This window comes from Etheostoma cragini, chromosome 16 (assembly GCF_013103735.1).
Source record: "Etheostoma cragini isolate CJK2018 chromosome 16, CSU_Ecrag_1.0, whole genome shotgun sequence".
Lineage (NCBI taxonomy): Eukaryota > Metazoa > Chordata > Actinopteri > Perciformes > Percidae > Etheostoma > Etheostoma cragini.
Window position 1 is genome coordinate 19,623,949 of NC_048422.1, and position 14,922 is coordinate 19,638,870.

Below are 14,922 nucleotides of genomic sequence, written 5' to 3' on the forward strand. Positions count from 1 at the left end.
ACAAAGAGAGCCAAAACGGATATTTATTTCCGAATGAATGCAAAAGTGGGCGAGAAGGGATAACAATCTCAACATTTATCATTCTTGAGGACTGCAACAATATGAAGGTAGCAAAACAGAAAAAGGTGTGATTCCAGAGGGGTTTCTAGTCTTTTCTCATTGTCAACTTCAGCTTGTTGCCCATGAAGCACACTGTGTGCAAAATATCCATTACTGTCTTCTACATTTCTAAAGATGCTAGTGACTGCCAGTAGAGGTGGCTCATGATTCAAGACAAAGAAGTCTTTTATGCTAGTGTCAGCCGTCAAAAGATTCTTAAAGGGGCCGCACCCGCTTTAAGATTTAGTCTCATTTTCAAGTGGGCTTTGCCATTTGTTTAACTGTTTTACTGTACGTCTGTGGCAAACTCCATTGTCTTTATTGAATTAGCATAGAGTGAAAAGATGTATCACTCTTTTGCTGGTCCTTAGTCCTTTCACAGAAAATTAGATCAGTTAGACGAGTTCCTTGATCTAATAAGAACAATTGTAGTTGTAGATTTTAGTTTTTAGTTTGGTACTTTCTATCCAATTATTAACTGGTCATGAATGGATTTATATTTTTAAAATATTTTATGTTGCTATGAATTTATAATTTTAAATAAATGATACACACATTTACAAAATATATATATATATATATAGGAAGAATGAGGGGTGGGACAATAAAAAGCTTGAGCTTCGTCCCGCGCCTTTTCGGACGAATTGAACACATTGTAACACTTTATAGATACTGTTTTTCCTTTTGTTGTGTTGCTAGCACTTATTGTGTTTTTGTATTGTATTTTGTTTTTTTCTTGTTCGAAATAAAAAGAAGAAAGAAGGATTTAGAAGTAATAATTTTTGGTAATTAAGGCATAGATTGTACTTAAATCTCTGGTCAAGAACAGTGTTCCTGAAAGCAAGATAGCACGGCCCTGACAGAGCTTTACTGTATGTATCCCAGCCATGATTGTTGCAGTGAATAGTGTCAAAAATAGTGTTAAATAGTGTTCAGCTCATATTGCTAAGTCCTAATGGCTCCAACAGCCAGACATTGTCTTTATGTCAGAGGAGGTGAGAGCTGTCCCATGAGGCAAGTCCCATGAGGCAAGTAAAGAGCTGTCTCTCAGTGAGGATCAGAGAGGAGATAAACAGACGGACACGGGAAACAGAGGTACAGAAAAAGAAGACAGACAGGGCGCCACATTGAGTTGAGAGGTGTGAGAATGTTTGATAAGACCATTATCACTCCTATTGGAAGACATCAGGCCCGTTCCCTTTTTCTCTCAGTCGCCACTTTCTCACAACGGCCATCCTTTTCCCTTTGTCTGTTTAGTCTTTGAGAGCCAAACACTTGGTATTAAAGCTATAGGAAGATATGCGCTGACACAGACTGATGTGCTGCTAATGCCTGCTTTGTTTTTCCAACAACTCCCCATTTATCACAACCTCTACAGCTTTGTGTGGGCTGTTGGCCCAATACAGCATTAAACATGGTGACCAGAATAACCACAATAACATAGATAAGGAGCCTCGCTATTGCATGTGCATTCTCTACAGCCTTCTTCTGTACGCCATCTACTCCATGTGCCTGCTTTAATACCTGTACCTTTTGTTGAATTGACGCAGCCTTTTTATCCTTTTTGAATTAATTGCTCTATGTCTCTGTCCTCTTTCTTTCTCTCTCTGCCCAAACAGATCCGCTCCTTGTTTTTGCAGGAGAGGCGCTCTGCGTCAGGCAAGCTCCATCTTCTGCGACGCACCATCAGCGTTCCAGTGGAAACACAGTTTCCAGAGTTCCACAGCCAGATGTCCACTGAGAGCGGTAAGTAGCCTGAGGATTAGTATTGCATTGTCCACACCGCATTATGGCATGGGAGAAAAAGGTACTCTGGTTAATTGACATGTCTTTAAACCAGTCATAATCGGCATGGGCGGCGTTAAGCGCCGGATGGAGCAACGGTGCTGCTGCAGAAAGGAAATTGTTTTGTACTTTATGTTCAAAAGTTGTTTTAGTTGTGCAACAGAAAACTCTGATTGGACAGATAGTCTAGCTGGCTGTCTGGATTTACCCTGCAGAGATCTGAGGAGCAGTTATCCATAGTCCTCATAAATCAACCGGAGTTTAAAATTTCAACACAAAGAAAGAGGAAGGTAGCGGGACATCGGGCCGAAAAGACGTTCATCTGGTGAATCAATCTTGAAACGGAACGTTGTGGATACAGACTACCTAAGAGCATACCTCTACCCTTATCAGGATGCAAGCACACACACACACATGTACACACACAGAAATATTCAAATGACCTTCTTAAAACCATGTCATTTAATTAGAATGATTAATAGCCTAGAAATCAAATATTTAACACTCGTTCAAGATGGTAATGGTCATAAAAAAATGTAATTTATTATAAAGACTCTGGAGAAAGAGGAGAAGTTGGTGCTTTTTTAAGGCTTGGCTTGGTTACATTCCAAATGCATGTCCAACGCTGCTAGGTATGAGCTTTGAGTCAAACTTTTCTGTGCAGGCCCTTGTATGCAGGATGCTTCTCTACCCAAAGGTCAAATGGGCAATGTAACTCAAGAGAAGCACTGCTTTCTGCTGCTCACTGACACAACCAGTCAAACACTCACACGCAAGTGAGCCTTGCATTGCTTACATGCCTGGGTGAGCCTTTGAAATTCCTGATACTTTTTCCTTCTGCCTGATGTCCACTAGATGGAGAGATTGCTGCTTCATAGCACTGCACTTATAATGCTTCACTCTTACCACTAAGACAGACTGAAGATTGCTTTGGTTTCTTTAGAACGTCAGATGGCATGTTGCACTTTTCCTTGTTGCTAATAACAATGTGTAGTATTAGATCAATTTTAGATCAAAGTCTTTTTTCTTTTCCTTACAGCACAGAAATTTATTCAGGACTTACTGCAGTGACTGTCTTCTATTCTCAGGCCTACTTTTACATTTTCTCCTTACGATCATCATTTAAAACATTTTGTGTATGAATTAGAAATTGTATGGCTAGTTTGAATATGTATTCCTGTAATATGGAAGGTTTTAATTGTCCTAAAGAGTAGCTCTCTTGGATCCATTAGCAAGAAATAACACAGGCTTAGCTATGCTCCAGGTGCAACACCAGCTGAGTGCGGATTTAAGCAGAATGGAGAACCAACATTAGGAAGTCTGTGCTTTAAATAATACAAAAGGGGTAAGAATACTTATACTTAACTCTTTAGCTACTATTACTGGTAAAGGGGGTGATGAGAATGGTAGAGTTATGTTCACTAAGTGTGTGTGCAATGGAAGGAAAGCATAGCATTTGTTAACATCTATCCACCAAACTCCTTTTTTACTCTGTTGAATAAGGTGCTGGCCCAACTCTCAGACTATGAGTCAGTAATTGGTGCTGATATGAATACTGGTACTATACTAGATCCAAATTTGGCTAAAATGAGCAAATCCAGCAAAAACGAATGCGACACTAGGTGGCACTGAAGTTTAGTCTTTCAAGTATTTGTATCCCACAGTTACCGTTGCTGGGTTATCAGCTGGCACGCAACCTAATATAGCCCCCCTTTCAATCAGTGTGCTATTTAGTTTACATGCTTGTTTAGGTTTCAGTCATTTCCTGAGGTGGTGTTATTGGATAGCATACTATGGGCGTTATGGTTTCTGAGACCATGGTTCTTTCTTACCACAGTGATTTGAGTGATGCTTTGTGCTGGGATCAGAATCATGCTCTCTGCAGACACGCTATGTCCAGGAGTTGTTGCAAAGATTTGTTTAAACAGTGAAATTATTAGCATCCCTTGACCCTTAGCGAGAGATTTAGTTCAGTATAACGTTAAAGTATTTACAGATGCGTTTCTTACCCCTTAGTTGACATGGCGAAAGATATTTAGAAGACTGTTTATTCCTCAGGTTATAGGTTCTTTTACTCAAAGCATCACGTCATGTTGTTTGATACAACTTATAAAGTGTCTCATTCAATCATCGTTTGCATTTGATTTTGTATTTTCAGCTCAAAAGCTTTAAATGCCTCCAGTTTTCTTGTGCTTTGTTTTGGACACTTGTCCTTTAATATCATACCAAGTGAGATTGCATTCTTGGTGAGAGTCTGCTGAGGGCTAGATGATGAGACAAGCAGAGATGTCCTTGTGTCTCCTCAAAGTTCTGGCTGTTTCCCAGCATTCTCTGCAAAGCACATATTTGACTTTAAGATACTCGGACACGTCTCTGCTGCCATTGTTCAGAAAAAAGTCATCAAACATCAAAAAGCAGAGGAGCATTTTGGAATTAGTGCATCCTGCTCTGTAATCTATACTCACTGATCAAGGTGCGGACATGATGATGAGAGTAGGGCATATAGACGCATCATTACACTGGAACCTGTGATTGGGTTGATTTTGTGTATCTGGGAAGAGACTAAAGAATAAACAGTCTGCCAGCTAGTTCACTAATTACAGAGTACCTTTGCAACTCTGCCAATGGCATTCTGAAACTTTTCCATGGTGATGATGAAGATGTCAGATAATATCTGAATTGCTGATTCAGATTTCCATAATCAAGCCACAGTTTTCTGCATGTTAGCTAGAATACATTACAATGCATTAATATATTCCCTTGGTGGTTATAATATTAGCCATTCATACATAATATCATCCTTATGATAATTAGCGAACCGTGAACTTTACACATTCATATTCACAAGGCGGGAAACTTTATTTTGATCAGAGGCATATATTCACATTACTGGTTGTATTGCGGTGGGAGGAGATACCGCTAGTGCTTTATTCAAACACACTTAACAAGTTCACTGGCAATATAATACTTCACAGGCAAAAACAAGTGTTTGCCTCGTTGAATATCATATCGACAGAAGGGTTGCTGTTTAATTGTATCCCTGAAAACCAAACCGTGATATTTATTCCAGTTCCCTCTTCAGTGGCTAACCTTTAAAGTCTTATTTGTGTGTGTATGCACATATGGTTTTTGAAATCCTATTCCACATTACAACACTACAAACACTCCCACGGCCTATGTTTTACTAGATTATTCATTGGCGTAGGCCCCACCTGCCCTTGTCCTTGTGTGGCACAGGCTCCAAATAAGCAGTACGATGAATAAAAAGTCCTCTTAGATGAATAGGAATCCACAGCAAATCAGAGAGCTCTCTCATCTCGTCTCATCTTGCGACTGAATAGTGAGCGGTTGCCTCGTCTGTTCTTTTAAACTCGTTGAGGGTTTTGGCTCAAACATGCAAGAGACGGAGAGCGCTGTTACGCTCCCTCCTGAACAGCTAAGCTTAATTTTTCCGGGGTGAACGTTTTTTTCTTTTCTGGATGCTGTTTTAAAAAGGTTCTCTTCTCTCCGTTCTTTAAAGATGCCAGGGCATACGCTGCCCTATTTTCCAGTTTTCTCCATACGTAAAGCTGTAACACTTTAGATAGGATTAAATATAACTGGATAACTGACCAAAGGCTGTTGACTGATTTGTACATGCCTTGTAGCCCAAATACTTCTGCGCATGTATTTCAAGCATCTTACCATTCCCTGTGATGTTTAATTTAACAAAGTCCTGCTTGCCTCCATCTCTCCATCAGACTTTATCATCACTATCATTTGCTAGAGTGGTGTTGACTTTATGCCAGTCATTCCAGTCTGTTCTGAATAATGGATTATTTTTCCCTTGTCAATGTCTTGTCTTAGAGTTTTACCCAAGATAACTCAACACATTTCAAATATGTGGAGCTATAACTTATCAAGAATGCGGGATAGTTGAGATAAAACAAAATTGAACTTAGATGTTGGCTCCATTTGCCGTGTTACTATGCAGAAAGGTCAGGAGCAGCCGGAGTGGTATAGGAGTGGCAGATGTGAACTATGAATTGCTGAACTAGACATAGGTAAATATAAGAAAGGGGAAAAGTACGCTTACCATGTTACAAACGTTTGAATGCCACCAAATCAACTATCTTTGCAGCCAAACAATAGAGATTTGTATCATTGTAGTTTGAATCTCATCGTGGTTTGTGGGTTATGTCCGATAAAACAAGCAATTTCAATACATCACTTTGAGCGCAGAGAAAGTGTGAAGAGAATTCTTTCACTGTAGCTTACATTTCATAGATTCAACGATTAATATTATATATATATAATATATATAAATATACATTTTTTTAGTGAAAATCATAGTTGCAGCCCCAATATCATCTTTCGGCACAATTCAGGTAAGGTAAAATTCAAGCTAAAGCAGCATGTGTTGTTTCATGACCCAAAATTGCAATGAGTGGAATCCATGCCCAATGCCCATTCAGCACAACCCGGTCAGAGTCAACCCATTGTTAACATCCAGACTGCAGTATTGTATAAGTTCCTAAATTCTTCTGGCATGCTAATGTTTTCCAAAATCGGATGTTGCCACGTTGTTTTTATGAAATATGCAGAGAGTATAAAATGGATCATAGTGGAAAACTTGAGCGCTGCCACAACCCTCTCCACACATCTCTCTCTCTCTCTCTCTCTCTCTCTCTCTCTCTCTCTCTCTCTCTCTCTCTCTCTCTCTCTCTCTCCACCTCCACAAACACCACAATGTGGAAAACTGCTTCTTTCTCCTCCCTCCCATTCTGTGCTCCGTTTATTATGCTCTCCCCCCCAGCACCACTACCACCCCCACCGCACTCTCCGGAGAGGGGCTCAGTCAGACAGATGTAAGACAGCGGTGGAAGCCTGAGCTGAGCTGGCAGGCTGCAGGGGCCAGACCCGAGCCAGTAGCTCTGACTGGAGAGAGCAGCAGAGAGGGAGACGGCAGTGGCGGTGGAGTCGGCAGTACAACTAAAATAGTATTTTTAGTAATAGTTTTTAAGTAGTCGCAGAGGCGACTTTGCTTCAGGATATGGGTGTGTGGATCCGGGCGCTCATCACACTGTGAATTTACCATGGACCCTGACACCAGCACCCACCCAGAGGCACAGCATGGTGAGTGAGATCTGAAGCGCCAGGCTGGCAGGGAACGATTAGAAGTAATGCAAGCCATTCTGGGGAAAAAGTTGAAGAAAGCATGTTGGTGAACAAGGGAAGCGGGTCACATGGTTTTCCTGTTAGCTTGCTACTATGACCAGGCTCACCATTTGGCTGTTAAGCTGTTGACTAGTCCTCCGCGGTCAGATGAATAGGACTCCAGTCTGTTCTGTTAGGAAGGGCGTCGGGGGGTGAGGGGTGTTACAGTACATGGCAACGTGATGAGATCAAGCCTGCTACCGGCATTTTGCTCTGACATTTTCACCATTACTTTAACAGCGTTATCAAGTTTTCGGCTTCTTTGTAGCAGTGACATTGCATGCTAAATGACTCTCCGGAAATTACCTTGCCTTCCGTCGGTGTTCCGTTCGGCTGTTTTGGTGCAAACTTGGTGGAGCAAGAGGCTCTACTCCTTTTCTTTTTCAAGATTAAAACTGTCAAGATTTGATGGTTTTGCAAATCTGAATATTTGTATGCCGTGTAGTGCTTGGACCATGTGGGTGTTTGTGTTAGAGACAGAGCGGCATGAAAGTGGGAGAGGGAAAGAGAAGGGGAGAGACAGAAAGAGAGTTATGCACACAAATAAATCCGGGGGGATCTAGACTGTGCTCAGTTATTCTCTACCCCCTCATTTTCCGCTGCCTCTTTTTTTTTCTCCACTGCTCCAAATGTTAGAGCCTAAACTACATAGTTAAAAGTGAGAAAAAAGTGGTGTGCTATTAAGTGGGCCAGAAAAGATGTTTTGTCTTCATGGCCGATGGGAAGGACTCTGCTGTGCTGCTGATGAAGAATGTGGTTAACGGGATGAGTCAACAGAGAACATATTTCCAAGAGACTGAAGTTTCGGTCTAAGCCACATTGCTTTATGCACTGGGCTGTCTGCCACGACGGAGAAAGAGAGACAAAGACAAGGGAAAGAAAACTGTTAAAGACAAAACTTTGTTTTTATCCATCCCCTGACCCTTGGAACTTCTCTTAACAACCTAACCCAAATGAGTGAGAACATTGAGCATTTTGTCACCTTCACAGTAAGGGTTTCCCAACATTGAATGTCATCTTTGTACAGTGGTTGACCCGTCAGCCGGCCTCTCTTAATGCACACAGCCTCAGAAGATCCCTTCTAAAGGTCCAATATAAATAGAAAAGTGAGAGTAGAAATGGCAATAATCTGATATCATTTGATGACATTCTCAGGAAGAGTTCACAGCTCCTGAGACATAGGCATCAATTTTTAATCTCTCTCTCTCTCTCTCTCTCTCTCTCTCTCTGTCATACACACACACATCGTTGTGCACAGACATCATTGCTGTTTGCAACTAATTTAAGAGTAGAGGTTATTTTCATGTATTACACATTGCTTTCTGTATTTTGCAAATAAAGTAGATTTTGATCTGCAGTTTGCATCTAGCTAATCATTAAAGCACAGGCACCTATTTCCTCTTTTTATCCAAAGAAAGCAAATGGTTGCTGATTCTGGACATCCTCTTCTACTGTACAGTACTTTAGATGTTATACTGAGTGGCATTGCTACCAGACAAGCTAATATAAAATTGGTAACAATAGTCGGACATATGGACTCAATCCACTGTAGGGTTGGGGTGCACCAGTGCACTCAACAGTTTTCTCAGGAATAAACAGAGACTCCCACCACAAGTATTCCTCTTTACAAGCCGCCATGCCCTTTTGGTTAAAATGAGCACTTTTACTAGCTTATAGGAACACAGAGATGAGAGGGAGGGAAGTAAAAAGGGCGAGGCAGAGAAACATATCCGTGACCTTCATTGACATGTAAATAGGTCTGCCCGGTTGTGTCCTAGTTGGGAAAGGTTGAATGCCTGCTCATGTAATGGAGGACAAATCACAGGAACAATTTCTTGTGTGTGTGTTTTGTGTAGACCTTTTATGACACATAAGGATTAAACTTTTGAAATGTTTCCTCTTTCACCAAAAAGCAATTTTGTGAGGGAAAAAAACGAGCTTCTCTCATTTCCCATTTTAAGGTGAATAAAGGTTTCTGACTACACTTCTAAAATTCCCAGATTTTATCCAGATGAAACTGCGGTCTTGTGGGGGCGGAGGCGTTGCAGGGATTTGTTTTGAAGAAAGTTCAGCTTTTGATAAAAGATTTATTCTTGCTTGTGTTGTTGTCATGGGCTTAAATCTAGCCAGGCTATGGAGCTGGGTGGTACAGGGCATGTACATTTTGGAACTGGGCTGTCAGCTTATTCATTTTAATCTAGTTATAAGAGCAGAAACACTATCTTGCATCAGGCCTCATGGTCATGACAAGTTAATTCTGTTCACAAGAGATTTTCACCACTCTGTGAGGTTGCCGTCTTGGCAGATGAGTGTTGTCTGAAGGATTTAGAGACTGATACAAACATGATGTTTAGTCTGTCGTGTCCCCAGCTGTAAACTGTGTGTGTGTGTGTGTGTGTGTGCGTGTGTGTCTGGAAGCAAGTCTAGATTATAAACCTTTTATAATGAAAGAATATATTTTTTGCCAAAGTGAGGTCTTTCTGACTAGTTTGACTTCTTTAAAGGGCACGTCAAATGTGTTCATTTGATTTACTGTAATGACATATTGATTATTGCTGCTTTAAACCTGCAATAACTGATTTGTTTGGTCACTTGGGAGCAGAAGCTACAAGTTGTGAATGCAACACCGACAGTACTATCGCCTTTTAAGATGAAATGGTGAACGGTTGCCTACCTACTGTACACACCTAGCAGTTACGGAGCAACAGTCTTCTGGAGTTGTGTGTTTGGCCAACTGATGAATGTAATTCCAATGTTCACTCTCTTTTATCTCTGTTTTTGGTTGCTACCAACTCCTAAGGGAAATATCTGGCTGTTCAATGCCCCTTTACTTTTCCAGCTAGTCACTAACTCTCATCTGTCTGCTATTTGGTGCTGTGCATGCAGTGGACGCTAGGAGTTTTATCATTCTGAAAACATCTGCCTGCTACAGCCAAAAATGAAAATCAGAGTAGTATACCAGTGTAGTCTTTGTTTTGTATTTAAAAAAAAAAAAAAAAAGGTTTTCCAGTCAGAACAACAGTGTTAAGTAGTACATTATGATCCTGAAAACCCCATATTATTATATAATTATTATTTTAAGCATTATTATTATTTACAGAAAATAATCATTTTTTAAAGGTAGAACTAAAAAATTAGACTAAATGGGAGACTATGGCTATAACAAAGACAAGAGATACTGAGTTGTGAATTCTTTAATTTCAGAGTAAAGAACAGCTGATGCTTCTTACTTTATTTTCTGCAATATCCTGAATTACTTGAATTTGGTGTTGTGATATGTAAATACAAAGATTTTGTACATATTTATGTGTGCATGCATGTATTTATATTAGGGATGCACTGAATCCAGATTTTTGGGGTTTGTCCGAATACCAAATCCACTGGTTAAGATTCTGCCGAAACCCAATACAGAATCCCACTCCCATCCTTGGTCCATTAACACAATAAACACACTAATGCAGTAAACACATCTGTTTAACACAAGTTTTTAGCTGTGACTGTCCTTCCTTTGTCATACCTGCAGTTGCTGCAGTTTGTCTGTAGATATGTCACAATATGTCAGTAGCAATGTTGTGTTTTTCGGGTCCTTGCCACCGCAAGACAAATCAGCATTGCAAATTGAACATGTACCTTGACTTGAATTGCCTTCTTTTGACTGAAAGTAATGCCAAACAACACTTTTTCTGCTCAGGAGTTCCATTTTCATTGTCTTACAGCCTACTGCATTGAACGGTCCACCTACGTAAACACATTCCCGTAAACAACGGCGGCGCCATAACGTTGACCAGCGTAGCGCGCCTACTGCAAGTGTAAAAATCTAAGGTTTGGCAGAAACCAAACCCCGTCAAAAAGCTCAATATTCTGCCAAATCCTGGATTTGGTGCATTCCTGATTTGTACATGTGTGTTATATTTAAATTAGAGCTGGGCAGCGATTCAAAATTTTAATCGCATAATTTCCCTGATTAATCGTGATTAATCGCAAAATGTAATAATGAATTCAAAAGTTTTTTTTTTAAACGTTCTGCCATATGAACAAAAGTGCCGTAACATTTGTTCTGCAAAAACTTACCAGCATTTTGTTTATAAAGTAGCAGTTAAATAAAATATTTAGTGTACTTCTCAAATTAACCCTCTGAACCCTAAGGCCATTTTTACAGTTCATTGTCCGTCTGGATTTATTCTAAAAGCTTGTAAAACATCAACCCTATTGTCTACAGTCAAGATACGAACATCATTTTTTTCAGGATAAACTGGGTTATTAGAATATTTGGGTTTCAATGAGGTCACTTGAATGTTAAAAATGGTTGAAGGACCTTAAAGACAAATAAATAAATAAAATGGAACATGAATCGTCCAGATATATTTTGATATCACAGACAGAGCAGTGAAACCTATAAAACACTTCTCATATATCTTGGGAGTCACACTGTGAAGAAATAATCCTCATAACTTATACAGTTGACAAAATACATACATTTTTTCAAAGAAACTCCAGACGCTTTTGCCCTCATGACATTTGCTTATGCCAATAATCAACATATTAATGTCACATATATTGATATTACACCCACAGCAATGCTACACAAGCATGTGTGTGTCTAAAACAGTTCTTCTATATGCAAAAATAAACATAATAAATATTATAACTCATATAAAGCACATACTATTTACATTTCTTCAAAATAGGCCCATATATGTATATATAATATAAATATATGCCAAATCTCAAACCAGTGAGGCCATTATCCTCTATAAAACGGTAGATATCTATCTTGTGCACTATAGCATCTTTGATTGCATACTAGCCAGTTTGACTGGGAGGATTGGCCTCTTTCAGCCTCCATACTCTTTGGATGACGTTGTCTCCCATATATGGGCATTCTATTGGCTTTAATTCCCTAAACAGAGAGCAGACACGGAGCCTCAAGCTAGAGGCATAAATGAGCCAAAACGTTATGAATTGATGGATATGAAGTGGATCAATCTTGGATGTGACGGTTTGGATTTATTGCTCAACGACCCCAAAAAAGGATGGAAGTTCCAGGCTGGATAGAAAATCACCTGTAGAGGCTAGAAAGACCCGGAAGAGACCTCCGTAACCGCTAATTCGTTAGCTTTTAGATGCATTTTTTGGGGAGTTTCTGTGTTGTATGGTTGATAAATTATTAAACTATGAATCAGAGGTGCTGTTTTTGCTCATGGGCGAGTCTCTCGGTCTCAGGTCTTACAAAGCCTGTCAGCAACACTCTTTTACAATAATAAAGAAATAATAAAAACTGCGTTAACGCGCGATAAGAAAAATTGTCGCCGTTAATTACATATTTAGTTAACGCGATAATAACGCGTTAACTTGCCCAGCCCTAATTTAAATAATTAAAATAACAGCTGTAAAGTAATGGGCCAGACAGCCAAACAATTGCTATAAAGTTCTTTAAAGCTTAAGGGAACTGCAGAGTCAGATGATAAGTCTCTGCTTTAGCATTATTGGAAGCATTTAGAATGAATTATAAATAATTAATGGCATGCTGCTTGTCATGATCCTAAGAGGTCAAGGCAAGTGGTACTGGATTAGTTGGGCTGGAAAAGAATGCCTGTGGCAGGCTTTTCTTGACTAAACTAACTCTGATGAGGGTGTAGTGGGTTGGTTGCTATTTTAAAATGAAAAACAGACATAACCTATACACATCTTTTACAGATTGTGTCTACATCCAGCTGAGGCTGATTGCATTTCACACTTGGCTTAAAATTCTTTTTTTAAATGTAGCTCGAGTGGCTGCTTGTGATGGGATTTTGCCTCCATGCTTAATATTTGACTATATCTGTGAAAAAAACTGTGGGTGTTTCTGAAGACAGAAGAAGAACAAAAACACTCATCACACACATTTTGGCTCTACCATGCAGCAACCCAAGAGGATTGCTGTGGCTATTTGCATAATGGATAGTACTACACCGAAAAACTCTAAATGAGAAAGAAACAGCTGGATACCAAAGAGCCATACAAACGCAGAGGAACAGAGAGACCTCAGTGGTCTATGTTTAGTACTATGTTGAGCTATATATATTCACCACACACTTGACTAGCTGGTCCTTCTAAGAGGTCAAGGATGCCTTAGTCTGGACACTACACATATAGAAAAATGTATCCATGACCAAATGTGGCTGGAACAACTAGGTCCTGATGTATCCTCAGTGCCTTTTTTGGGTGCTCCTGTATTTACAGCTTTCTACTGTGATTGGCAAATAATCCTGCAACTTAAAAAAATTCTGCTACCTTTAGCTTGCTACTGAATGAACTATTGAGAAAGCATTTGGGCCTCTTAAACCGTTTGCCTTTTGCCGAATTATCCCAGGAAGTCAAGCCAATCTTTTATCACAACTGACTGCTTGGTCTGAAACCATTTTTGTGTGTTGAGGAAAAGTAAACACGTAAACATAGATGAGTTTGAAGTCCTCATGTTTTTCTTTGTAATATATGAGTGTGTGATTTGTGATAGATGTTGTAAAAGAGACATTCAGACAACACGCCAAGATGTCTAGCTCAAGAGTAGCAATCTGCTGAGTGTGATGTTCTGTGTCTTTGTCTGTTGTATGGTAAGCAACCACAATAAAGCACTCGGCAAATTATTCAAAATGAGTTTGCCCTGTCTCCTCATATAACTCGCTGTCCAGCTTTTAGCTTTAAAACTGTCAATTACTGTAAATGTTAAGGCTTTGCAAAACATCTATTCATATTCAGGATTCAAGCTCTACACATTCAAAATCGATTCATACAATTCCAAAAAGATACATTTTTATGTTTTGTAATGGCATTTATACTGTCACGTGGGAAAAGTAACTACATTTACATACTGTGAAATGTTTTTTTAAATTGAGAATCGTTTTTGAATCAAATCGATTTTGAATCGAGTCTTGAGCCTAAAAATCTATATTGACTCAAAATAGTGACATTTTCTGACTTGTGCACCCCTAGTAAATGTCAATATTGTGAAACAATTTCTATCCCTAGTCCTAAAAGTGATCATACAACCCCTTCTTTCCTATAATCTGAATAATTGCTTGTGTTTTACATTCTTTTACAGCACAGACTCGACCTTGATAGTAACTGTCCCATTGAAAAATCACAAAAACTTGAGCTAGCTTTCTTTGATTGAAATAGAGGCAAGGTTTTTGAGAACCCAAAAGGTTCCTGCCATCACAAAAAGTCCATGTCTGAGTCAGTACTCTCACACAGAGCTCCTCACAAACACTATTTTGGATTTACACAGTAGTAAAAGAAAAAAATCCTATAAGCGCAGAAACATCTCTTCACATTTTCTTTCTCAATTTGATCCAGTTTATTTGTGAAATTGTGAAGCGCTGTTAATTGAAATTTCAAAACACAAGAAATTCTTCTTTTTCTAATCTATTGTCATTGTAAGACTAAAGTAAAAACATAGCAGATTGTGAATCAACAGCTGCAAGTTCCACACGGGAGATGACACATGAAAAGTTCATCAAACACTTCAAACTCGCCTGGTGATGGTGGATATAAATAACACTTTAGGAGCAGAGCTCAGCAATAACCACAGAGAGCTGACTTGCGGCCAGCAGCAACAGTGGCACGACTCCATTTGGCCCCGTTTGTCAGAAAGCCTCCCTGATGGGAGACTGTCAGTCAACAGCACTGCTGAGGGAAGGGAGGGAGGGAGAGAAACAGAGAGAAGGAGAATATATGAGACAATGGAGAGTCAAGGAAAATTAGAATGTACAAATTACATGGTACATGTTACGGTGTGTGTGTGTGTGTGTGTGTGTGGGGAGGGGGCTGTGTTTGGCTGTCGACGTGTGTTTAAGGTAAAGT

General features: G+C 39.6%; 1 protein-coding gene across 6 annotated transcripts in view; it reads left to right on the plus strand.

Moving 5' to 3' along the window:
• Window positions 1–14,922, plus strand: part of LOC117959835 (disabled homolog 2-interacting protein-like) — a 149,496-nt gene that overhangs the window by 19,058 nt on the left and 115,516 nt on the right. For 3 of the 6 annotated variants that reach the window (XM_034897165.1, XM_034897166.1, XM_034897168.1), the window contains exon 3: window positions 1,719–1,845. In XM_034897165.1, the coding sequence (XP_034753056.1) occupies window positions 1,719–1,845 (127 nt within the window). Of the gene's footprint in view, window positions 1–1,718; window positions 1,846–6,719; window positions 7,000–14,922 lie in introns of those variants that run through there. The other 3 variants (XM_034897171.1, XM_034897172.1, XM_034897167.1) reach the window with 2 other exon arrangements.